The sequence below is a fragment of the Mytilus californianus genome, unplaced genomic scaffold, assembly GCF_021869535.1.
Source record: "Mytilus californianus isolate M0D057914Y unplaced genomic scaffold, xbMytCali1.0.p SCAF_7, whole genome shotgun sequence".
Lineage (NCBI taxonomy): Eukaryota > Metazoa > Mollusca > Bivalvia > Mytilida > Mytilidae > Mytilus > Mytilus californianus.
In genome coordinates this window covers 804,802-832,300 of record NW_026262723.1, presented here as the reverse complement: position 1 = coordinate 832,300, position 27,499 = coordinate 804,802, and the positions used below count along the sequence as shown (strand labels likewise).

Below are 27,499 nucleotides of genomic sequence, written 5' to 3'. Positions count from 1 at the left end.
TTGTTTGTTGGATTTTGACGCCCGATACAGGTATATTTGTGTAGATATCAGGTCGCATCTCTGTACAGGGGTATTTCAATGCAGTATATAATTAACTTATCTGATTTTCCATGACAGCGGTATTATGACAAATATAGAGCGACTAAATACACTTATCATTGATACCATGATTAGAGTTGTGTCCGCCAGCTGTGCGTTTCGTATACAAAAGACTGATCAAAGACGTTACAATAAAAAAAAATTTGAAAGGCCAAATGAAGTGTTTGGTATTGTGACCCTAATAATCGTTTGATAATGTGAATGTTTTTGTTACTATATTGAAATGGGCTATTGCATACCAATATGCAAAGTATTAGGCAGATGCCGGCTTAATTCATGACTATACACTAAATAAGAACACAAACACAGTGTAAATGCCATATTTTGTTTTTATTTATTCACTCGTGGTTAGTTACTACATGTACTAGTGATATAAGATTTCACAAGTTAACAACCGTCATCTTTTCGGTTTTGATTTTTTTTTTCGAACTTCTTTAATTTTTTTTTTTTCATTTTCGTCCAAACCATAACTAACCTGACAGACACTATAATCAAATTATAGTATACAACTCCTCTCACGTATACATACTCGTTATAATGCAAAACAAAAAAGTTTGAAGAAGAAACGATTCAAAGGGTCACTCATTCTGATTAAATAGAACAACCACACAAATCGATGGGAAACAAAAAAAGAGAATCAAAGAAAAAGGCAACAAAACCCATATTTAGAATTTATAGATAAGACAAAATGATGTAACACGAGGATACAAGAATGATAAATATAGTATATTATGGACTGATTTTGGCTTACAGTATTGTCTTGCTAACTTAATTATTCTTTTGACACAGACACATCATAAAATATTGATAACACTACGATCTAACTACCTAAGGGAAAGATTATTCCAGTTATAATAGTTTTGCTTTTTCCGTTGGAATACGAATATCGTGCATCCTATTACTCCAAAAAACTACTGTTTCAAAGTGTATTTTTCTAAGCACAAATCAGTTAAACATGCCACCCAGTACCAAAATAAAATAAACATAAACAACAGACTTGGTACTTGGCGGCATCATAAATAGATAAATTTGGTTATCAGGGTGGATTGTATAATACTTGTATAAATGAAAGCAATATTGGAACAAATGACTTAAACATTGTGTTGGTTGTAATGAAGAGTTCCAAAATTTATTTTTATATTCAAAATACTGAAACGACACTGAATAACAATAGTTTATATATCTAAGAATGGTTCGTCAGATGACAGCTTATTCCAAAAGTATATGGTTTTAACATTTTAGTTTAAAATAAGGGAGATAATTTGTTACTTCCGGTTTGAAAAAATGTCACTTCCGGTATATAAAAGTTAATTTGACACTGATTTATAAAATATATTGTTCTATAAACTTTTACACTAAATAAGTACAAAATGAGATACTTCCGGTTCTCACAAGGTCACGTCTGTTTGGCTTTTTCAAGGTCATATGGCTTACAACTTAAACAAGAAGTCACATGGCTCTATCATTCATAAATAGAAAGTTAAAGCGAAGGTCAAAATCTAGAACGTCAAATTTACATATGAACTTGACTTTAAATTCAAGATCATAAAGTAAGGATGTTAAAAAAAAACCTAGGCCTCTGCTATACATGGTTAATGAGTTATATCACCAAACAGCTAGTTTTAAATATAAGAGCGGAGAAAACTCAAACTTTCTGTCAACGTACCCGTTAACCAAAATTTATGTGTAACGACATGTCGCATATAACAATTCAGTAGAAATAATTTGTCGATATCTTATAAAAAGTAACAACAAGCCAAAATCAAAATTAAAATCATGACCTTGGCCTTTTTTTTTTTCTTTAAGTGGACCAAGGACCTCAAATCAAAACACACAAGGTCTCTATCACTTATGGCTACACGTTACAAATTAATCACACTTATTTCATACATAAGGGGAATAACTCTCAAAAGGACTTTGTGACGCTTCGGTCAAAATAAAACGTAACATTCTGAGGATATTACGAGCAATTTGGAAGAATAAATTTGTCGCTTTCTTTTAAGGTTGCAAGGAAAATCTCATAACAAGAAAAACAGTGTTTTGGGAGAAAACTCTTACAAGGAAAAGTGTTCGGTTTAACAGGGTCAGTTTCAAAAGCGTATATACTGTATGATATCATATACAATAAAAACTAAGCGACATCTTTTAAAACAAAAATACATCACAGGAAAAAAATAAGGCGGAAGAAAAAAATAATCAGAACAAAACCAATAGGTCTTTCCACGGAAAAGCGAAAAGACTTTATTACTTAATCGTAAGATTTGTAATGAATAACATCTAGTGCAAGCCCTTATAAGTCCATAACACTGTACACTGTACACTGGTTATTTATTACTTGTATAAACAATTCAATAGATGTGTGATTCAAGAAACGTTATTCACCACCAGACTCTCTTAACGAAGATTGGCTGAATATTTTTTTTTGAGTGCGACTTTGAATGAACAAAAAAACATTCATCAGACTTGATGTAGTTAATTGATAGAGGAACAAAATTTCACTTCATAAAATTTATCAATTAGTTAGCTAAGACAGTATCCTGAGTTACTGAACAACTTGTCTTTATTCCTATTCATCAAATGTTTAATATAATATTCGTAAGCTAGCACGAACACATTTGATTTGATTAATTCATACTGTTTATAAAGTGAGACAATGTAAGTCAGAACTAGGATCTGTCCACTTATACATAAATGACACTCCGGAAGTGAGATATGACAAGTTTGATATAAGGCTTTCGTACATTTATTTTTATTTTCCATTAAAAAACGTACAATAACTTTTTTAAGTGGTGATATCCGTTATTATGAGCTGTTTTTGGTCTCATATAAAAAAGAAACGAGAGATTTAATGCACAATAGTTGGCTTTGTGGAACAGGTTCACGAAGTTGGAATTATTTGTTTTTCCTACTTCTTGTTGTAAAGGTGAAACGCTCAATACAATCCACATTTCAGTTGAAATTCAGAAATTCCTTCAATAACATACAAAAATAAATTCGATACATGCTTGATATTTTGTTTCAACAAGAAAACACTTTAGTCATGTTAGTTGTACTACGTAATAGATATGCAAAAGTCAGACATTACGATACTTTCTCACCACTTTACAAACAACTTCATGAATCTTCCAGTTTATTTCTTGACATTTTTCGGAACAATATGTAGCTGTTTTGCATTTGCTACATTTGTTTAGATTTGTTCGACTAAAGAAAAAACACTGAAAGCAGAATTTAAACTTGTATGAATTTCTGGTAAACCACGTGTTGTATAATATTACCCACGCATGCAAGTTTGCTGCATTTGATTGGTTATTTTTATAATTAATTTCACTGTTATTTACCAGCAAAAATGAATTTAAATAACGCAACGGATTCCATGACATTGTTAATTTTTCTAGCGCTAAAGGTGTCAACCCAACAGTGAAGTAACTCCAAGCCATCAGATTATAGGCTACTTCAGGATGTCGAACATTTCTTAAATCTTTAATTTGGTAAGTATTAAGTATATCGTCCGCGGACAAATTGACCCCACTAAATTTCAGTTTTATTAAGAATTTGAGCAGGCAATAGTAAATATTCCTGTCAACAACAGCTCCATAACACCAAGGTGTTTCGGGGACTTCTCTTTTGCTTTTCGTTAATGGAATAGTGGAGTACTTGAACACTTCAAACTTCACAGCGTCAGGAATAATTGGAAGTTCAGTTGGCATAAACGAAACACATGTAGATTTACTTAATTGTGAAATGCTAATGATATTTACAACCGTTGGAGATATTGCAGCGTAAATACTATCATAACTATGGCCAATACAGTAAGATCGACTATTTTTTATTGTTTCCTCGTTGAGTTGATCTAAGAACCATTCACAGTCTTTATAACAACCAAGAGCGTACAACACTGATATAAACTTCAGATATCCAGTTATACCACCTTTCATGAAATATGTGTAAGATCCTAACAAAAGGAAATTACGACCCAGAATATTCGGTTGATGGATACACATTGCAGAAATATTACTAGCCAAGCTCATGTAGATAAAGGGTGTTAATATGGACAGAGAACGTCGAGTTTCTTCTGTTGTGTGCTCAGTAATATGGTCTTTTTGCTGAATACGAATTAACATACGCCAAAGAAGTTCAATCAAATTTGTACGTTTTTCATAGGTCAGATATAGACAGAATTCATACATTGCAGCTTCAACAGTTTGTATGTTCGTCTTCCATATTACGTCTTTATATGCCTTAATGCTATCTCTCCGAAGATTTTGTGACAATTCGGGAGACCGTCGTGATTCGAAATAGTCACGTATATTGTCAGATTTTACATGCTTCAAAAAACTAAATCCGTCCCCTAAAAGTTTTACTAATTTGTTTTCTGACACTGTTCTCAAATCGTGAGGTAACCTTCCATCAAACATATTTTCACTGAGAATAAAGTAGTTAGGGCAGAAACCTTGTCTAACCCAATCTAACATTCGCGTTATACACAGCTTAACACACTGAAACAGATTTGCTTTTCGCCAAACATCCAAATTATTCTCTTCTATCACATAAAATAAACATGTCTTCCAATGGTATGAAGTTATACATTCCACATTAATAATATCACGATTTAACATTTTAAGAACAACATAACATTTAAATTGGACATCTGTTAGATCAAATATTAGTTTCCGTTCTTGTAATGTAAGAGATATTCTCCATTCGAAATCTTTTTCGAGAGACAACACATGTCCTTTTCTCACAAGGAAATAACCAAGCAATTTCAGCTCATTAATCACATCTTTTGTTGGCCATCCATTGCATCTTTTTCGGGTCAGCCATTCATTTGCCTCTATTGGCCAATGCTTGGACCTATAACAGGTGACTACATCAATACTAATACCATTATAATTTCCAATGGTTGCAGCAGGCTTGTTCTTGGGTCTTGGCATATACGGTTTTTTATCCTTATGTTCACCTATAATCTCAGTCAGAAGTATTCGCTTACATTCATCAATTTCGAACAAACCTTTAAATTTGCTGTCATAAAAAGACAAATCGGCAATTGTGCCTGGTACTTTTCCCCTTACGATTTGTAATTTAACATACCCAGCAGGTCTACGAGGATCTCTTATGATTAATAAGGAATATCGGTTCTGAACAGCTTTTGATATGTCCTCGATGACAATAACATTGTCATCACATGAAATAGCATCAAAGTCAGTTTTAACACCTGTCAAAAAAATATATGGTTGTAATATATTATTAAACCTGTCAACTCAAACGCAAACGTTTTTGATAAATACTTATGGATTAAAACTAAATCAGTCACTTACGGGTATTTTTTCTTTTTATTTTCATATGACAAGTAGTACAGTATCTATTGTTATACACAAATGGTTAGCAATTATTCTTTGGGGATAAGAGTCTCGACTTGAGATGTCAATTTTCTACACACATGGCTATTTTGTCGAACTTGTTTTGCAAATGGCTCAAATGTCTCAAAATTAAACATATGATACACGACTACGTAGTGCAGCGGAGCAAAGCTATCTTGAAATAAATATAGTATTCAAATTTCTGAACTCCTAGCATAAGGTAAAATAACAACAAACAAAAAAAAAAAAACCTCCAAGGCATATCTAAAATTGAAAGTCCCTTATCAAAAGGCAAAACCAAAAGTCCAAACACGTCAGACGAATGGAAAACAACTGCCATGCTCTCAACTTGAAGCACGCATTTATTTATGTCGACAATGGTAGATAACACCTGGCTGTACGTACAGCTAGTAAAACCTCCCACCTGTAGAATGTCATTATATAACAACAATGCGTGCTGCTCATAATATTTAGGGTTCACATGTAATAAACTGAGTTGTTGTCTTGTATGGCCCTGTATACCATCGGAATAAGGTTTGTAATTTATATCAAAGAAACCAAATCATATTCACTGTAAAACGTAACCGGTAGTAAGTTAATAGTGCAATAATGCTTGGAATTAGAGCAAACATAAAACATGTCTGTTTCAAATGTTAATCTTGGTGTTTATGATACGTTTATTTATAACCACTGGTTTGATGACAATGCTGGTTGATGATTCGTCCCCGTTGGTATCACCGACGCCTAGCAGTCAGTACATACGAGGGTTGTCCGTAAAGTTTGAGGACAATCTCAATAAAATATCATTTACCCGTCCGAAATAAATAAAACAAGTATATAACTAATTTCATGATTTACTGATTAAGTGTACAAAATTTTATTTCAGTACCTGCTTAAATAATCGTATTTTCATCAATGTAAAAATATAAGAAGCTCTCACCCGGAGCACCCAAACAAATATTTCCGACGTTCCGACGTTCGACGACGTCAACATTATAACTTTTCTCAACGTAGTCTCCTTTCAAAGCAACACAGTTTTTACATCTTTTCAACCAGTCATCAAATATTTTCTCAAACTGTTCTGTTTTTGTTGTTAAGATTATGTTCATTACTTCCTGTCTTTGTTCAGGTAAATCGTCGAACCTTTGTCCACGGAGAAAAGATTTGATATGCGGGAATACCGCAAAATCCATTGGCGCTAAGTCAGGGCTATACGGAGGTTGTTTCAGACATTCGAACTCAAGTAAATCAATTTCTAGATGAGTTTTTAGAGAAGTGTGCCCGGTGCATTGTCTTGGTGTAATATCACTGATGTAGTAATGAAACCAGCTTTCATCGGTTGTAATTATTCTGTCTAGAAATCGTATGCCACCACGACCACGAGAAAGTTTTTTAATAAATTGATTCGACAATTCCATCATGGCCGTTTTGTTAAATGTTCTGCTGTAAGAAGTCGCTGTACCCATCTAGCACATACTCGATTCATATTTAAATCATTTGCAAAAATGTGGTGCGCTGTAGTCTTAGAAATGTCACATTTTGTCTGCAACTTCGCAAACTGTTAGTCGCCGGTCAACGTTGATAACGTTCAGAACTTCATCTTTTATCGCATCTGATTTCCTGAAAGATGGCCTACCTTCCCGCTCTTCGTCTTCCAAATTGTATCTACCGTCCCCAAACCTTTTGTGCCACTTGAATTCCAATAACCGACTAACTTTGCTATGTTTCTCAGACTGTTTTAAGAATTTGTGTGTTTCTGTTGGCGTCTTTCCGATGTCTACATAAAGCTTTATAACCATCCGCTGCTCCACCTTTTCCGTAAATGTCCTTTTTTTTCAGTGAAGCCGATTCTGAATTCAATGCTTCAAATCGAGATTTCTCCGCCATTTCGAAATTTTGACCATTCAAATTTAGCAGGTGTAACGGCAAGACTATTGTCAACGTCACAATGTATGTTTCGTGTATTTTTTGGCGGATTTTGAAATTTAAAATAACAAAAATATGAAAACACCAGCCTGCATGTAATGTGATATTTTCACCATGCTCCGGGTCCCTATTGCTTATATTTATATAAAGTAAGTGTCATTATTTCGTATTTAAAATTGGACAACTATTGATATAACCGAACTAGGATATAGTTCAGAATTACTAATATGCAAAAAGAATTTACAAGAAATGCTATTTTTACGCAGACTTCAGCTTGTCCACGAACTTTACGGACAACCCTCGTATGTGTTAATACGAATCATCCTTGATATGTTTATAATTATAAATAACCTTTTTACAAATTTTCTTTCTAAAACCATGTTCTACTACATTGATAAATAGATTACCTTTAATTGTATTTGGAAACACCTTTCGTAATGTATATTCCTCAATTCTCTTCAATTGTATACTTTACTGACCTTTTCAACTTTTTTTATTCGAGAATTACTGGTGATTTTTTTGGGGACAATAGGCGGGTCTTGTGTACACAATTTTAATCCTGCCATCTATGATGAGTTTATGTCTAACCACTATTGTTAATCGATCATGTGTTGACAGGCATTATCATTGATATGGTAATAATAATAAAATCACTGTTTACAAAACTGATTAGTTTTCGAAATACTAAAGAATATTTACCTGGTGTTAATGTACCTTCCCATTTACCTCCAACTCCATAATTGGCCATCTTTTTATTTTCGGATCCAAAAGTACAAATAATTTCAAACGTAATGCCACTTCGTTGAATAGTCTTCCTATACTCATCATTCGCTCCAATACTATCAAGGACTTCATATAACCAGGTGCTATCCTTTTCATCGTCTGAAAATATTTTTCTTTGTTAATGTTTAATACAATGGTATTCAACCTAATTTTGACTGTAAGATAAATTGTAGATCAAAAAACTGTTTATACATGAACATGATGCTGTACAAACTTTTAATTTCGGCTTGCCAGCTAGTTTTGATGAAACTGTATTGGATAAAGTGATAAACAAACTGTAAACTACAAAAGAATTCAGAACTTAATAGTTACACTTAGTTTACAAATAACACTAGAAGAGAGGGGAGAACGATACCTGAGGGAAAATCAAACTCATAGATCGAATATAAACTGACAACGCCATGGCTAAAACAGAAAAGAAAAAGAGACAAATAATAGTAGCTGTCCATTGATTAATTCCAACCTAGCGTCAGTGTTGATAGATTTCATAACATAAGGAGAATACACTTTTCATATTTCATTGGAATTCGATGTTGAAGGAAAATTGAACAAACAATTATTTTCAATTTTGTTTAAACAGGACTAAAGAATAAAAACAAAGTACTTTTTTATGTTTGTTATAGATGGTAAAACTTACAAGGTGTCAGTGAACTATGTATTCTCTTTTGCTTCAGCTATCTTTCAAAATAGTTTGGTAACATCGCTTCTGTTCCCCGATCTTATCGATTTGAATTTGTTTAAATCTTACCAAGGGCACCATAAATGTAGAGTGTAAATCTGTAGCAATTTTAAGCTAAGATATAAAAACACATCTGTTTAGCCATAACTTTTCATTAAAATGAAAAGCGCTCACAGCGACGTCACTAAAGTCACCGAAGTCGCCAATGATAAATAAAGACTAAAGAACGTCTTCACCCCGCGATAATCTCGACAAAACAAACTGTTTAAACGCCGAAAAGGTTTTCACAGTTATAACACGACTGCTACAATCATTTAAAATAAGTAACCGTTACTTTATACTTGTCCCGACGCAAAAATCGTTGAAACAGTGATTACTGTAATAAACAGTTTAAAAACTGAAAATATTGTTACAGTTAAAATATGTTTGCAACAACCATTATATATAGTCATAGTTATTTTTTAAGTATCGCAACTACCAAAACATGATACAGTCATTAAAATTGTAAAAAGTCACAGATACAAAATTTCTGACAGGAATAGGTTGGATCATTTGTAAAATAAAATCACCATGTGCAATATTAGAAGGTTGTTGTAATAATAAGAGAGTGAAATCGATCATGTATACAAGATTGTCTCCAATACCAGTAGTCTTACAGATCACATTATTTCAGAAATACCGCCAATATACTGTAAAACATATATTTATTAATTTTTGAACATATAATGACACATACTTTTTAGTTATGGAACAAAACAAATATTTTCTATTCTAATTTTTTTTCAAAGTTCAGTTCAGTTTAATATTGATTCGACTTTTTAAAGTTTACTGCACCGAATGACCTATTTGAAGGCTAATTGTCTTAACAAATATCACTTCACATGACTTTATTTCGGCAAACATATTTGGATTCGAATTTATTTATATTTCCACTTATTTTTCTCAACATTCTTACATTTACCATACATATGTATTTAATCACAGAAAAGTCGGTTTGATATTGATATATAGGATAAGAAATTCAGATGGTGATCAGTTAATCGGACATGTCTATTTGTATGATATTTCTAACTTGTTAAATTTATTATTGATTTTTGTCTTTTGTTGGCTACAATTCAAAGATGATCTCTGAGCAAAATGCAGTTATTCTGGCATTTTGGATAGACATCTTAAGTGCTGCTTCATATCAAATAGACAAATATTGACCATTTCAAACTGCTTCCATGAAAAACGTACCGATTATAGTAGCCCCTTCTTCATTTGCTTCTTCCATTTCTTCTTCTTCTTCTTTTTTTTCAACTTCTACCAAATATTGAACACCTTAAAAAAAAGTAAGATACATTGATGGCATCAAGAGTCATTTTTTTTTTAAATATCTTATAACCTTTAGCCTGCAAGATGGACTATCCCTTATACAGCCTTGGGAAAGAGAACTGGTAAATGCATAACAGACATACATATTAACAATACAACAACAGACAACGTTTAAACTGTTTCATGTTGATTTAACTAATTTGTTTTTTATACCTTTCAAAACACTTATCATACCATTGAATCGAATTATAGATAAACAGTTTCCAAATTATAAAACGTTGAATGAGTTGTAGACCTTACTTATCAAGCCCATTAGTACTCACGTTGTGTAGTTTATGTCATTATTTCCAAAGAGAGAATTGAAATATATACACACAAACACATATAAGTAATGTTTCTAATTGTCAGCAGATTTGAGATGTTTGCTCCTTTTTTTGTATGTAAGCTCGTGTCATAAATAGACGAATGTTTTAATTAGTATTTCACAATCTTTAAATATCCACTGGACTGATATTTAGCTATCTATAGTCACCCTTATTCTTTAGAATTGTAGCATTAACGTATATCACGATTAACTTTATTTGTCCGTTTAACTATCTATAATCAACTTTATTTTTTTACAATTGTATTTAGTTACAACACACGTATAACATGATTAATTTCTTGTGTATACTTATATAATTACCAGTTGGTGGTTTTATTTATTAATTTAAAATAACTAATGGGGCATACAGAAACAAAATTAAACAAGCTTAATGACAGATTGTCTTTAGTTTGTTCTTTCAGAATTTACATATTGATTTACTATTATCATGATCACATTATGCTAAGTCATAAGTCATATGATACTGCATTCATTTTTTAAAATGTCAGCAAAGATAGATGTAGCAAACATGTTTATAGCACAATTATTTTTAAATTATGATTTAAATCATAATGAATACAAAGTACAATTAACCCATATATGGTGTCAGTTATTTGAATGGTGAAGAACGCAATTAGACTAATTGAATACTTAAGAGTGTCAACATGGTCACCAAATTAAAATTTACAACAGTTTCATTTTACGCTATTACTTAAAATAAGGACATTTGTGTATTATCACTTGAATTAATAAAACAAAACGTAACATAACTTTCAGTGATCTACCATCAATTAAATAGTTAAATACTTTGTTTGATGTTTTCTTTTTAGACATGGTGTTGTCATTTTATTTTCGATCTATTAGTTGGAATGTCCTCTGGTATCTGTTACCCCTCCTTCAAATTAATCTGGTCTTATGTTTACATAATCATGATTCTTTCAAATACTTACCATATTGGTTTGGGGATTAGATGCGTTTGTATTTTGTTCTGTTTCAGGTGTCAAAATGATAAATATGTTATATACTGAATTAAAACTGGTCCAAGATTAACCTAATTAAACTGTTATTTTCCAATTCAAAAACGTGATTGATCAAAATGCAAAATTTGACAAAGCTAAATTTCACAAATTTTATTTGGTTGACACAGTAGAATTATTTCCGCATCAATGTATCCTAATTTACGGAAGTATTTATACATTTTTTTTCCTGTGATTGTCCTTTGGTTATCATATTTGGTAAAAATAGGTTGTTTACAATATTAAAACTTAAGGCAAATTAAAATACTTTAAATATGGCCGGAACGATGAATACGGAATTGAAAAGGTGTAATCAGTGGTTGGAGTCGTCAAATTGAAAAAAAATATTATAACATAACGCGAACGGTTGACAAACATATGATAAATAATGGACCCATACTTGTGTCAATTATTGATTAAAAGATAATGCTTTTTCTTGCAAAAGTTAATGGATAGTTTATCGTTTACTTTTTGTCAAAAGTAATATTCATAAAAAAAATTATAGACAAATAAACGAATTTTATCTGTAACACGTTATTAAGATGACAAACAAAGTCAGTTCCAAGAATCTATACTTCATGACAATTGAGTATTATTTGTGAAATTTATACGGAATATTTATATGAACAAGGTATATGTACCTTCCGATGATCTTTTTTAAAATGGGAATAATTTCATTCAACAATATAACACCCTAAAATAAATAGGTTCTACAATATAATGAGAATATCAGAAATAGTCTCATACCCACCTGATAATCAAATATACAAAAACACTTTTCTTTTTGACGATTCTACTTCTGTTGCTATGGCTTTGATTAAAAAAATGTTAAGTGAAATATTATCATAGTACAACAGCTGATCATCGATAATTGTATACGTGGCATTAATGAAGAAATAAGCCAAAATGACAAGAAACTGTATTCCTTCATCACAAAAGGAAAAAAAAACTCTCCACCACGCTGAACAGTTTTTATACAATAAACTGAGCAATGACAGGCATGCCAAGTGTAAGAATTATTGTATTTGTATTAATGCAATAAAACGTTTACTCTAAAGAACTAAACTTGGTCAAGAAATACACAATACAATAGTTATAAAAGGTACCAGGATTATAATTTAATACGCCAGACGCGCGTTTCGTCTACATAAGACTCATCAGTGACGCTCAGATCATAATAGTTATAAAGCCAAACAAGTACAAAGTTGAAGAGCATTGAGGACCCAAAATTCCAAAAAGTTATGCCAAATACGGCTAAGGTAATCTATTCCTGGGATAAGAAAATCCTTAGTTTTTCGAAAAATTCAATGTTTTGTAACAGGAAATTTATAAAAATGACCATATAATTGATATTCATGTCAACACCGAAGTGCTGACTACTGGGCTGGTGATACCCTCGGGGACGAAACGTCCACCAGCAGTGGCATCGACCCAGTGGTGTAAATACTTATAAAAGGTACCAGGATTTTAATTTAATACGCCAGACGCGCGTTTCGTCTACATAAGACTCATCAGTGACGCTCAGATCAAAATAGTTATAAAGCCAAACAAGTACAGAATTAAAGAGCATTGAGGACACAAAATTCCAAAAAGTTATGCCAAATACGGCTAAGGTAATCATATTCCTGAGATAAGAAAATCCTTCGATTTTCGAAAAATTCAATGTTTTGTAACAGGAAATTTATAAAAATGACCATATAATTGATATTCATGTCAACACCGAAGTGCTGGCTACTGGGCTGGTTATACCCTCGGGGACGAAACGTCCACCAGCAGTGCCATCGACCCAGTGGTGAAAATAGTTATAAAAGGTACCAGGATTATAATTTAATACGCCAGACGCGCGTTTCGTCTCCATAAGACTCATCAGTGACGCTCAGATCAAAATAGTTATAAAGCCAAACTAGTACAAAGTTGAAGAGCATTGAGGACCCAAAATTCCAAAAAAGTTATAAAATTCCAAAAAAAAATATGCCAAATACGGCTACAAAATATTAAGTACGTGTTTTCAAAAAAATAATGTTAAATAAGGCTTAAACTACAGTAATGTTGTTGTCTACAGTCGGCTTCTATATATGTTGACGTTTGCTTTTGTTTCAGTGCAATGTTTCTGCTGTTCTGTTGTTTTCCTTGTATTGTCTATGTCTTTCCTTCGGTTTTCTTTTGTTACATGGATATATTTTTTGCGTAATCGAATGATGACTATTGAACAGCGGTATACTACTGTTGCCTTTATTTGATTGAATACGACCAGAAATAAACCCCGCAATATTTTTGAAAAAAACGTAGTCTTACTTAAAATATATATTGCATTAAATATATTAAGTGATGTACACTTGTTATCATGCATCGTATGATTACATCTAAATATATGTTTTCATTGGAAATACACTGTGGTTAAATTAAATCCAATACAATACCTTTCTAACATTTTCTGTTTTCATTTGTTTATCGTTGACTGCTCATTGATAAATCCTGTCGTATCAATTTTATGTTCTCCTCCATAATACGAGAATCAGGTACTTTAGGTTCTGCACAATTAGTTGAAATTTGTTTTTACAAATAATTCTATAGTTCCAACGGTTAGAAATAAGTATAAAGCATGAACAGCGTACAACTTCTTTTTCTGTTTGGACAGCTCTGTAAAATTTATGTACGGTTTTGTAATGCACTAACATAGATTTATTGATCAACAAAAACAGTTGAATGTACTTCCTGTATTAAAGATATCACCTTAGCAATCGTGCGAAAAACTTTTAAATATTATTTCAAAATTGATTTTCTTTCGACAGTTGTTTGTTCTGAGTTATATTTAATCTATTAAATAAAGGATACTTGTTCGAGTAAATATTTGTTTATAGCAACCTTTAAAAATATCGTAGCTAAAATAAGATGACATTGCAGAATATTTCTATAAAACTATTAATAGAAATAGAACTGTTTTACTGACATTTTATACAAATGATCGACACGTATGGAAGATTTAGAACAATTGAAAAACTCTCTTGAAGTATCAATTAAAAGCCAAGCTCACAGACCAATAGCAAAACACACACACTGTTAACCAAAATTAGCAGGATAAAATATATCCTCAATGAAAAATCTACAAATGAATCTTCATGAAGGAAATTGTTAATTGACTCTTAGAAGGAGTGTTTGGCCTTGAAATATATTTTTTCACAAACTCTACAGAAACAGTAAGAAAAAAAAATACAAATTAAACAGTCGATACAATGAAATCATCAAACATTTCAAAATGGTTACAGTCGCTTTTTAACCTCATAATTGATATTTCACCAAAAATGTTCATTACCAAATTTTACAGTTATTCAGCGGTATGATTAATTACAGATAATTCAACATGGCCAGAATTACAAACTTATTCTTTATTGGAGTTATTATCCCTGTATAACTATTTATTCATTAAAACAAAATTGTATCAAGCTATATTTAATACAGAGCAACAATAGTATTGAATTAATCATTTGAATAAGATATACAAAAAGTAAACTTGGTCGAAAGCGTCAACTTATCCGTGTAAGTAGTAATACCGATTGAAAGATAACTTCAACCCTTGAACTATTTGAAATATTTCGTGTTGTTTACCTAATAAATACTGTAGTGTGCCATATCTGTTTTTGAAAAGAAAAAAAAACCATTCGAATCGTTGGTCTTCACTGCTATTCAACTGCGTACTTTATTTGACCTTTTATTAATTTCAAGTGTCACTGATAGGTCTTGTAGCATGGACCTTTTTATAGATAGAGAAAAGGTGTTAAACATGTTAAATCAAAGGCATTCTGCACAATAAGATTTAGATATAAGCTGAACACGCTGTAGGTTGCATTTCTATTGAATATAGACAATGCAATCTTCCATATATAGGAACTGCCTTTACGACTAAAGCTGTACCACTATACTATAAAGTTTCGAACAAAATAATATCCTAAAATGAAAAGCTTATATGCACTACCTTATTTGAAAGGTCAAAATATAGGGCTGTGCGGCATATTTTCATCATATATAGGCCCCGAACTTATACAAACATTTTGTACTACTACTGCCTTCACTTTGGGTCTGTGGTGGCTAATTTTGTTTATTTTTACTCGTAAAATTCCCAAGTTATGAGTCTATGAGATGAAACATCGAAATAATATCCTGGAACCAGTACGTGAACAAAACAAAAATATATGACTATTATACATCTCCCCAAAAGAACCTTGCAAACAGCTGTATTTACAAAGTGCAACCTGAAAGGGGGAATAACCAAATATCACGAGATGGGTTACCGGGTAAAGATATTTTTAACTTGACACATATTTTGATTCAAAACTTTGAAGAAAAAAGTATTTTGATTAAGGAAAAGAAAAAAAAATTTTCTTGAGAGTGTTTGCAATTTAATTTTATATCAAAGTCTTTTTTGTCAATAAACAGTATTATGTCAGTGGATTATAAACATTGTAAATTGGTTAAAATCTTTATATTCTTTGTTATAATTTAATCGAATTATTTCAGAGAAAATTATTTGTGTGTGGTTTCAATGGTGGTGCCGCCAAAAATAAAAATAAAAGAGTAATCTTTCTATTTTTGTGTGTGGTTTAAATGGTGTTGCCGCCAAAAATAAAAATAAAAGAGTAATCTTTCTTTGTATTTGCTAGAATGGTCTTTAAACTTAATAACAAAACAATTTTTTTAGGCATATCAACATGAAAGTGTACGTCTAATTCAACTGACATGTGCTATACTACGTACTGTTAAAATGATCATTGAAGGCGAGTACGACATGTCTTTGTATTAGTATTTTCTACTTTGTTCTGTTTTTTTCTGCACATTGACATCGTCATGCAGTAAATGGTGTTAATTTAATGAACAGAATAGTTCCTATCTTAAAGGAGAATAAACATTTTTCGGCACGATTTTAATTGGAAAATAGTATAGGATAATCTGAGAAAAATAACATCTGCTACAAAATAAAAGATTGCCAATGAAATGTATTCACAATGTTATATAAACCTAAAGTACCTTAAAAATGAGATTGTCAAACAAACATGTTATAATTTCAAGTATGATTAAAGTACCGAACTCCAGGGTAAATTAATAAAGATAAAAATCCATAAAAACAGAAGAGATCAAACGGAATGAGTTTACTAATGACGTGTTTCGAAATTTCATACTTTTGAATAGTATCAAGTATTAATCAATAACCAAAAGCTTAAAAATTTTCATGGAGATGTTCTGAGTAATAGCTATACCGATCCTACCTATCTGAACTTTTCAAATGAGTCAGCACTTTGAGTGGGAAAATACGTTTGATAAGGACAAAAGACAATAACAATCAGAAGCAATCCATGTAGTTTAATAAGCAAACTAACTTATTGTACACTTTTTTTCACCTGGTATAATAGACAGCCATTTAAAAAATATGAACAATCTTTTATTTTTTATTTCATTAGATTGAATGAAAAAACAAAAACAAAAACTTTACCTTCCAGACTATATCTGTTTTCCGTTGACATACTCATTCATGTTGATTTGTGTCTTGTTGGGAGCAAAATCCACACATTCGTATGTAACACTACTTTATATCACAAAATATCTATTATATAGCAATCTCTATATATTTGGCTTTTTGACATATCTTTTTGTAATTCCGGTTATATTGTTATTTGAAACATTAATAGGTTTTACAGGTAAGTTATATAAAGTGTACACCTCAATAGATATAGTGTCTTCATATTATTTAGCATTTAAATTACGTTATTGATCTCTAACACACGTTTACTCTTAACAAAACGTGTCATCTAGTAATTTTGTACAAAGGTAATATATACTGACTTTATGATAATCATTCAAGGGATGTTTTGCAGGATTTCAAAATGTTTATTGAAGTAATGATTTTTCTTTGACACATTTTTAACCTAGCGCATAATTAGTCAGGACAAATATGTCTTGAACTTGCATGTATGTTTACACATCATTTATGATTTGCTTTTACTGATTTTGAGCTCACCCGTATCATACATTGGTAGAGTAATAATGTGTTAGTAAGTATTGGCTTGAACTAGCTATCAGCAACTGCGAGTACCTAAACCTAGGGACGTATAAGTTCGATTCCATATCCGCTCTTTGTATTTGTTGGGTGTTTGTCTGCTTTGTATTGATCTAATGTGCTAAGCCATTTTCACCTGGCTTTCATTGGTCGTTCTGATCTTGTGCTTTGTACACCACAGTTCGTGTATATGTGTGTGTGGAAAGGGGGGGATGGGGTCGTCAAACATGTTCCATCCCGACACATTTTTGTATGTGCCTGTCGCAATTACGAGGCCTGCAGCTCGGTGCATGTGGTTGTTGTTGGTCAATGTCTTTTAGTTTTGTTTTTCGTAAATTGTTTTGTTAATTATAAGATCGATAGATTCGCAATCGAATTGCTTCAAATTTTTCTTGTCAGGGTCTTTAAAATCTAGTTTTGACCTATTATATCTGTTTGGTTCATTTACACATTGTTGTTAATTAATCGAATTTTAAGCGACCATCAAATGATGCAGAATATAATTATAACATTCGTTAAGACTATAAGAAATACATCCTGCGAAATTCTTTATTTGTTTTCAGCTTTATTGATGTTGTCTTATCACTGAATATCCCATATTTCAGTCAACACTTGCATCTCATGTATCCCAATGAACTTGAAATTAAGAATTCTACTTATACTAGCAGTTCTGCTTCATACCTTGTTATTTTCCTAAATAATGAAACTAAGGACGACTTAACACTAACATCTATGACAAACGGGATGATTTCAACTTCCCAACTATCAATTTTCCATTTCACAGCAGTAACATGCCCTCCTTTTTGTCGTATAGTGTTCACATATCTTAATTGATACCTTATACTCGTGCATTTCACACTATTCGAAATTCATATATAGGAATGTGCTGCTTACGCAGAAATTGCTGAAACAGAATTATGAGGAGGAAAGATTAAAATGGACATACATGACTATTATATTGGTTGATCTATACGATATGTCAGTATTTACACCAACAAACGACGTTTATACCACGTCTTAGATAATGTTTACCATCACGTCCTCTGGTCTGCTTTGTACAAGACCTGACATATTTCCGAATATGAATGTTTTGCTGATTGTGAATACGCATTGCTATACGATGTGTCTCAGTATTTAATAACTATTTATATATCCAACATACATGTATTCAGTTATAATGTTTTTGTGTAAGTCTGGTTAGATAAGCTGTTATGTCTTATGTTCGATGTTGCAAACGAAGTGGTTCGGTATTTACATGTTGAAATCTGCAAAGTAGAGTAAAACACTTATTGTAGGTAATACTTAAATATAATAATAATACGTACTATATATTTATATATTAATTTGTACTGTATATTAATATAATAATACGTAATATAATTATGTTAATATAATAACACGTAAAGTTAGTTGGCAGTTATAAAAAAAAACAGCAGTAGATCGAATTTTGAGTACCAAATACAACGATTTTTTTTTAAACTCTAAACAAAGCTATCTGAAATATGATATCTTCCATTTACCTATTTGACTGTCGTTTGAACAGGATTGAACGATAGTTTTCAATGGCAATACATATAGTTTATAGAACTTTTTTCCAAATGTTTTATTTGTCCAAATTTAAATATGAACAGGATGAACTAGAGGAATCATTAGTTCATCGAGGTAAGAATATCATAATAAAATTGAGAATGGAAATGGGGAATGTGTCAAAGAGACAACAACCCGACCATAGAACAGACAACAGCAGAAGGTCACCAACAGGTCTTCATAAATCTACATGAGGACATAATAGACAGTAAACATCTTATTGTCTTTGTCCTGTGCCCACTTTGTACATTTTGCGCATTATTGCCCTGTGTTACAAGATTAATAAAAACGACCTGGATGAGTTGATAAATATATTTTTGTTAAAAGGGTATAAAGAAAAATTGTCCAAAACATTTAAAATAAAGAGTTATGTGTTGTTGTTGTTTTTTTTTTTTTTTTTTGTTTTTTTTTCTTTTTGCAAATAAAGAATAGGAAGTAATGGGATGTTAAAATATTAAAAATGTTACAAACTGTGTCTAACCTGTATTGTGATGTTAAATTGCAAAAGAGGGACGAAAGATACCAGAGGGACAGTCAAACTCATAGATCGAAAACAAACTGACCATGGCCAAAAATAAAAAGACAAACAGACAAATAATAGTACAGATGACACAACATAGAAAACTAAAGACTAAGCAACACGAACCCCACCAAAAACTGGGGGTGATCTCAGGTGCTCCGGAAGGGTAAGCAGATCCTGCTCCACATGTGGCACCCGTCGTGTTGCTTATGTTATTACAACTCCGGTAAATAGTCTAATTCGGTAGGTCACATTCGTGAAAAGGGAAGGGTGTTGTAGTTACGACATAAGGAACATATCCGATATCATCTGTGAAACGGTTATTCCATAACGGTCAACCAACTCGTGATGGCGTCCGTAAAATTTACGAAGGGATGATTTCAACTTCACCATTTGGAACTCTTGGTTTAGTAGCTTCCTTGTGAGCAGCAATCCTCTATCAATGAAATCATGATAGGAAATACAATAGATATAGGAAGATGTGGTATGAGTGCCAATGAGACAACTCTCCATCCAAGTTACAATTTATAAAAGTAAACCATTATAGGTCAAGGTACGGCCTTCAACACGGAGCATTGGCTCACACCGAACAGCAAGCTATACAAGCCCGGGAATATCGTATCAATTGGGAGATATATACTCCGTATGCAGGCGCTGCTGGAATGTTGCTACATAGAAGTGGAAAGTTCACAATTGGGAAGCTGAAATCAAATGTTGATATAAAAATGCACTGCTTTAATATGTTAACTATTCAAAACATAAAGTTCAATGAACAATGACTGAACAAACTATTAAAATCGTCAAACCGCCACTAAGCTGGGACAGTGGTGTAACAGTACAACATATGAAAATACTATCAGAGCAATGGAAAAGACCTAACTCATCAGCTACAAACCTGAAATACATCTAAAATAACACAGCCTGGACGTGGCAGGGTGTACTTATACATTCCCGCGTACAACAAAAAACCTATAGTATAGAACTGAGAGTACTTACAGTTACTGACAGCTAGTTCACAGCCAACAACAACTTAAAAAAATCTTGGACTAAGATGTCATTCAGTACATATCTAACATTCAAAGGTTTATACATTTGTAATCATTAAATATTGTCGTTTTAATTACCGGGTCCGTGATAAAATTAGAGAACCTCATGTTTCGCCTGGATTTTTAAAATTCGTATTGTTATTTGGAAGTATCATTCTGATTTTAAGGTGCACATTTATTCCCCGTATAATAACGAAATTAAGGTGGTATATTATTACCCATGTTTACAGCAAATTCTGAATACACCGTCTCTTCCTTTAGTAGTATAGATATGGCCTTTTCTTAACTTTTACATAATTTCAAATGTATAATTCTAAAGACACTATGTACATGTAGTAGTCTTCGACGAGGCAACAGTTAATAGCTACGTGGCAATTTATTAATTATTATTCTATTAATTTGATTGTTTTATTCAAATCTCGAAGTATGTTTCGATGCAAGACGTTAAATAAAACTGTTGTTAACTTTTCGTTAAAATCTAGTAGTGTCTTTCAGAAGAAGAAAAATTTTCTCCGTGGTTTTATATGAAGGAAAGATTTTTAGCACTCATTTTCTATCTTTTCTTTGAAATAAGATTAATCACAATGTTGCAATTTCTAATACTTTTGTAATAATGATAGGGTTTTCTTACTTTTGGTGGGTAACGTTTGAACATTTTGGACTTTGCAAAGTAGCAATAACAGGGTCCGTGGAGCGTGTTATCATGACATTCATAATACAGTGACAAAACGACGAAACAAATAAACAAACACACACACACACACATACACATACACAGAAACATCAATGTGTATAATGTTCTTGTCTACTACTTTTAATTAATTCATATCAAATTATTATCTTACTGTTCTCCTTGTGCATTTTTTTTTACTTTGACTATCTATAGCAACCAACGACACGAATGGAAAACAAATGTCATATTCCTGTTTTAGCACAGGCATGGTGGGTTGAACACCTTATCCGTGTACAAAATACATTTATAGTCGATTCATGTATTTGAATTTGCTTTTTAAACGCCACTTTCAGCAACATTGACTACTTCGAAGTGGCCAGTTTTGAGTGGAGGTCGCCGGGGTACGACAAAAAACCCTACCTTCGGCAAGAAAACAGTAATAGTCATATTGAAATTTATTATAAATACAACATGTATCAAAAATGCTTAACAAAGGTGGCATAATGTCGGAAAAATTACGTTTGCAGATTTAAGCTTCTTGAATAACCAGTATTTCCACTTATAATTTATTCGTACAAATTTTATCTCAGATCTTTATCCTGGTAGAAGATAGATAATCCCATTTTAATTATGTTATAGCTCTATGCACAAATTCACTTCATTATACATATTATACGGCTGGTACTCTAAAATGTACATGTGCTTTCAGGCTAACAGTTAAATATACATTGTGCATACGCTATTGTTCCTGTTTGTCTCTATATGTTAAATAAGGAACATAAGGTAGAACAATAGATTAGATGTTACTCAAAAATTTATTGAAATGACATATTCATTTAAACTAAAATTCCTCTGTTTAAGAAACATGTGATCTTAGTGTCTTTTTTTTCTTGACATTTGGGAACGAACGTTTAATTTTGCTTTTTTTTTTTGGTTGAATTGAGAGTAAGAATGTTTTTTTCAGATATCTCCAGGCCATTTTATTCATTTTTTAAACTATCCTGTCCATTCCCTCCTCAGAAAAAGCAAAGGACGAAAACCATACTTATAAGGTTTATTTATTTCATCATATCAAGTATCTATTTAAACAGGTCAATAAAATAGAAATAAATTGTTTGTTGGGTTCAGAAATGGAAAGGCAAAACTCAATCTTATTATCATTTTCTTTATAATAAGGTCTACAACTAAACAACGATAAAAGCTAAAATCGTGAAAATCAACGTTAACCTTCATTTAGTCACAGGAAACAACACATCTAAATTTGGAAAGATTTCGTCAAAGCGTTTTTATGTTATTGCACGGATAACGCTATCGGTATGAATTTCCGCTTCCTAAAGGTCTACAACTCAACAACGACAGAATCTCAAATCGTGAAAATCAAATTTAATCTTCAATTATTCACAGGAAACAACTTATTTAATTTTGAAAATATATCATCAAAGCGTTTCAAATTATTGCACGGACACTGTTTAGGAGCCACCCATCTGACCGCCCAACAGCCATACTTCACCAAATTATGAACGGATGTTTTCCTTTGGAAATTCGGTTAAAACCTGCCATCACCTCTGTCGTAGTAGAAACATTATGGTCAAATAAGTATTACATGTATCGAGCCGCCTTCTAATTCTTACAAATTGCTCAATTATGGTGCTATGCCATTTTATAATTTTGTAGAAATTACAGAGACCGCTGGTGGTTGATACTTCACCACTATTCTTAACTCTATCTATAGCAGTTTTTTAAGATAATAATAAATACTACTTGCATTTTACCCCTATGTTTTATTTTTTAGCCATGACGGCCATCTTGATTCGCAGGAGGGTATTTGTAGTTTCAGAGGAGAACATTTTTGTAAACGTTTACGATGACGGACGACAACGACGGATGAAGACGACGAACGACAGTTAATGCACAAAAAAGTCATGTTAACGTCAATATATGACATTTTTTTTATGGCTGCTAAATTTGGAATCATTATCAAGCAGAAAAATAAATAATGCTATCGCTATATTAAAACATACAGTAACGGACTTTCTTCTTTGTGGAGGCGTAGAGTCCGCAGAGTTAGGTAAAGTTACCAATCCTTGAGTTTCTTTCAGGTAATATCTTGCGTAATTTTGGGTATGAGGCACGAAGTGGTGAAGGTACGGAATGACTTGCTACCTGAAACGATCTACTTTTCGATTTATTTATTTGTTTGTTTACAAACCGAATGTAAGGATGACGTTCACAGAAGAGAGAATAATATGCAGAAAAAAAACCAAAGAATAAACAATAATAAGGGGCTAAAATGTATAAAATAGAGAATTGTGGGAAAAGAAATAAACATAACGGAAAAATCGAATGAAAATTTTAAAAAAATAAAGAATTACCCCTTTTGTAACAGTCCCAAATAAAGACCCTAACTAACATGACTAATAGATATATTAGTATTGTAAAATAAAAGGTAGATCGGAATACCAAATAAAATTTCTTGTTCAAGAAAAAGAAGAAAAAACATCGGTACAAAAGACGACAAGTGAAATCGGAAAAATCACCCGGTGTCTTGAAAAAGCTTGATATATTTGCCATTTGCCGTTGAGCAACCATTAATAAAATCAACGCCCGTCGTCTGTAATATACATGAAATATTTGCCACTGGACGTCATTAATAAACAATATTTAATTGATAAAAAAAAGACCCATCGTCCTCAATATCCATGAAACATTTGCCACTGAACATTTAGCAAACAAGTATTATTAGTAGTGTAATAAGGGCAGTCAAAATGCCTCACACAGCCTCACAACCTCACACAGCCTCACACAGCCTCACAACCTCACCACGTCAGCACCGCAGGTGCCTATCTGACGCGTCATTTGACCATATGAACGGTGACCTCATACAACCCATCTGGCATGATGTAAGGAGTCCCAAGAGGTGTATCTGATGCAAATTTTTTTCCTCATACAACCCATCTGACATGATGTAACAAAAATCAACAACAAGGTAACCACCTTTGACCCTATGAACGGTGACCTCATACATCCCATCTGACATGATGTAACAATGATATGAAATACACCGTGAAGCCTCTAGTGAACTATTTCATTAAAAGAAAACACAAACAAATAAGGATTCTTTTTACAAATTTTATTATTATTTTTTTTTGAAATTGTTACATAATAAATTTCTGATTACAATTCATTCATACAAAGGTGAAAAAATATACAAAGTATGACATTTCAAAGATAATAAATTACATGTAATGAGAATTAAATATTTTTCGTATGACCGTAAGCTCTTGTTATTCCATCTTCTAAAATCCATCTTCTATCATCAAACGGAACTAACCCTTTTTTCTTTACTTTTTGAGCTTTCAACACATGATCAACACTCCTAATAACATTCATTTGACAAAACTTTATTTCATGATCAAATAAACAATTTTTATTTCGTGTTTTAATTCTCTTGAAGATGATTTTGTAATACCCTTCGCTGAATGCTTTTCACCTCCTTCGTACGTGTAAGAATACATTTTTGATCTCAACCCTACAAATTCGCTTATCGCTTCTCCATTGGATTCATCTTTAAATTTACCTAAAACCTTCTTATTATGTTCACTATGTAAAAAATGTTGTTTAGGGAAATCGCTAGTATCAAATAAATGTTCGTACTCTTTCATATCTTCATACACATCTTCTGTTTCAATTAGATATAAAAAAAACTATCAGTATCGGAGAAACATACACGTAATTTACCATCGTACAAGCTTTTCATATGATTATAATGAAAATCGTACATTAAAAGTTTCGATAAATCTAAGATGCAAAATCCCGCATATATAGGTTAGTTCATAAAAATGTTTGTGCGTTTATTTTCCACTGCAACTAAATCTTCATTGAATATTTTACACGAACTGAAAGACGATTTTGCGGTATACTAGTATTTGAACAATTTTTTTTTTCTGTATGACAAAGTTTAATATCTACATGTTTTCTCGTATTAATTAACGATCTTCCGAAAATGCTGTTGTTTAAAAGTTTGTATAAGGATTTCTCAAATTCGTTCTTAGCCATCTTTCGTTTTGCAGAGTTGAAGTCTATATATTCTTTAAGCCAACATCGTTGATGGAATTTTATTACTCGGTGTATTTTTTTCAACTTCATTCCAAGACGTAAGTACAATTGTAAGTTTCTGTAATGAATCACATATCTTTCTTTATCTAATAAATTAGGTATCAGTTTTTCACATTTCGGAATAGTTTTTTTCCCTGTTAATTTTTCTAACAAACTAAAACAATAGGGGGTAAATCATCTGCAGTAACTGTCATTTTTTCAGGTGCCAAAGGAAAGTCGCTATGAGAATCGCTGGCATGATGTAACAAAAATCAACAACAAGGTAACCTCCTTTGACCCTATGAACTGTGACCTCATACAACCCATCTGACATGATGTAACAATGATATGAAATACACCGTGAAGCCTCTAGTGAACTATTTCATTAAAAGAAAACACAAACAAATAATTTCTGTTGACAATTCATTATATTATCTTCAATAAATATACATATATAATATGAAGATACATTAAAAATAAATCACTTAATACATTGAAATACATTTTAATCATAGTAACTTAATTAAACTTAAATAAAACTGAAGTTATCTTAAAAGAGAATAATTTGAAAAGAACAAAGTATTTCATTAGGAACTAAGAAGAAAGGAATGTAATACATTGAAATATATCTTAAAACTTAAATAAAACTGTAGTTATCTTAAAAGAGAATAATTTGAAAAGAACAAAGTATTTGATTAGGAACTATGAAGAAAGGAATGTAATACATTGAAATAAATCTTAAAACATAAATAAAACTGTAGTATACAAAAACATGGAGGAGTCCCGGTTTAAAACAGTGGACCATATTTTTTAATAAACAGAGACAAGTTTGTAAGTAACTCTGTATGACATAGTATAAGCATACCACACAATTTAGCTTCACGGGGGTTATTCAAATAATGTTGTGGAATAAATCTTTTTTGGAGATCCATTATCGTGTCATTTTGACAAATAAAAAGTTAGTGGAACTCGTCTCCAACTAAATCGTCTGCGCATTTTTCACATATACGATTATTTTGGGGAATATTTCTCCAACGGTCAGTTTCAATAGCAAATTTCAGATTTAATAATCTTAATTGGTGATATGCGTTCTTTGATACGAGTTAAGTCGTAATAAATGTGGTTCTATAATAAAATATGTTTTGAATGACAAAAAGAAACGACCTCTAGAAGTGTTTGTCAAATCTGCATTCCACTTCTGAATAAACTGATCACGAAGTATCTGTTTTACATATAACTTTAACCAATCAGTGCTTACATGTTACTGGTCTGAGAAAAATAAAACTGAGCCTTATTTCGTCAAAAGTGGACTTGATAAAATATATCCACTTATTTCCATGTGTATCGTCCGAAAACAATCTAAATAATATAGTGACAAATTTTGACGATAGTTTGTTGGAGGATGAAAGACTATTCCAATATTTTAATATTCTACATTTTATATTAATTGTCAAAGAAAAACGACCCAATTCTCCATAAACTAAATAATTTGGTGTGGTGGTTCGTACTTTAAGTATTCTCTTTGAAAATTGTAAGTGCACTTTTTCAATGTTATCATTTTTTTTCAAAACTAATAACTTCACAAGGATAAAGCAAAATAGGTGAGACTAGCGTGTCAAATATCTTCAATGGTAAATCTATAGGAATACTTGTGTTTCTTATCTTGTAATATACAGAATATAATGCCTTCTGTGCTTGCTCTACTAACGTTTTCTTTGCATTAACGAAACTACTTTTGAAATTGAACAAAATCCCTAAATAATTATATGATACACAAACATTTATGTCATTGCCGTTCAACATGAATTTAACATTCTGTGTATCTTTTTTCTTGGAAAAAATAACCACCTTTGTGTTGTCTATATTAACTTGTCACTTCTAGATTTTCCATTCTTCAGAAAAAATGTCTAACATTCTTTGCATATACCTTCAACAGTTTCAGATATTAAGACAGTATCGTCAGCATACAATAACATAAACATTTTCAAGTA

The 27,499-nt window shown here is 31.8% G+C and overlaps 1 protein-coding gene across 5 annotated transcripts; it reads right to left on the bottom strand.

Moving 5' to 3' along the window:
- Positions 1 to 410: 410 nt before the first annotated feature.
- LOC127709398 (uncharacterized) lies at positions 411 to 17,238 on the bottom strand. 5 transcript variants are annotated; one of them, XM_052214912.1, is made up of 5 exons: positions 17,024 to 17,238; positions 13,959 to 14,178; positions 10,081 to 10,164; positions 8,082 to 8,264; positions 411 to 5,311 (listed from the first exon to the last, which is right to left on the bottom strand). In XM_052214912.1, exons 3-5 carry the CDS (start codon positions 10,115 to 10,117, stop codon positions 3,174 to 3,176), a joined length of 2,358 nt encoding a protein of 785 aa, XP_052070872.1. In that variant the 5' UTR covers positions 10,118 to 10,164; positions 13,959 to 14,178; positions 17,024 to 17,238; the 3' UTR covers positions 411 to 3,173. The 5 variants fall into 5 exon arrangements, with proteins under 5 accessions (XP_052070872.1, XP_052070871.1, XP_052070873.1 ...); XM_052214911.1 differs by lacking the exon at positions 13,959 to 14,178; XM_052214913.1 differs by lacking the exon at positions 17,024 to 17,238 and having other exon boundaries at positions 13,959 to 14,348.
- Positions 17,239 to 27,499: the final 10,261 nt, after the last annotated feature.

Coding starts and splice junctions, on each gene's coding strand:
- LOC127709398 (XM_052214911.1), bottom strand. CDS start 17,060: ATGAGTATGTCAACGGAAAACAGATATAGTCTGGAAG. Junction 8,265..10,080: donor AGAAGGGGCTACTATAATCG/GTACGTTTTTCA, acceptor AAATATTTTCAG/ACGATGAAAAGGATAGCACC. Junction 5,312..8,081: donor GGAAGGTACATTAACACCAG/GTAAATATTCTT, acceptor TTTTTTTGACAG/GTGTTAAAACTGACTTTGAT.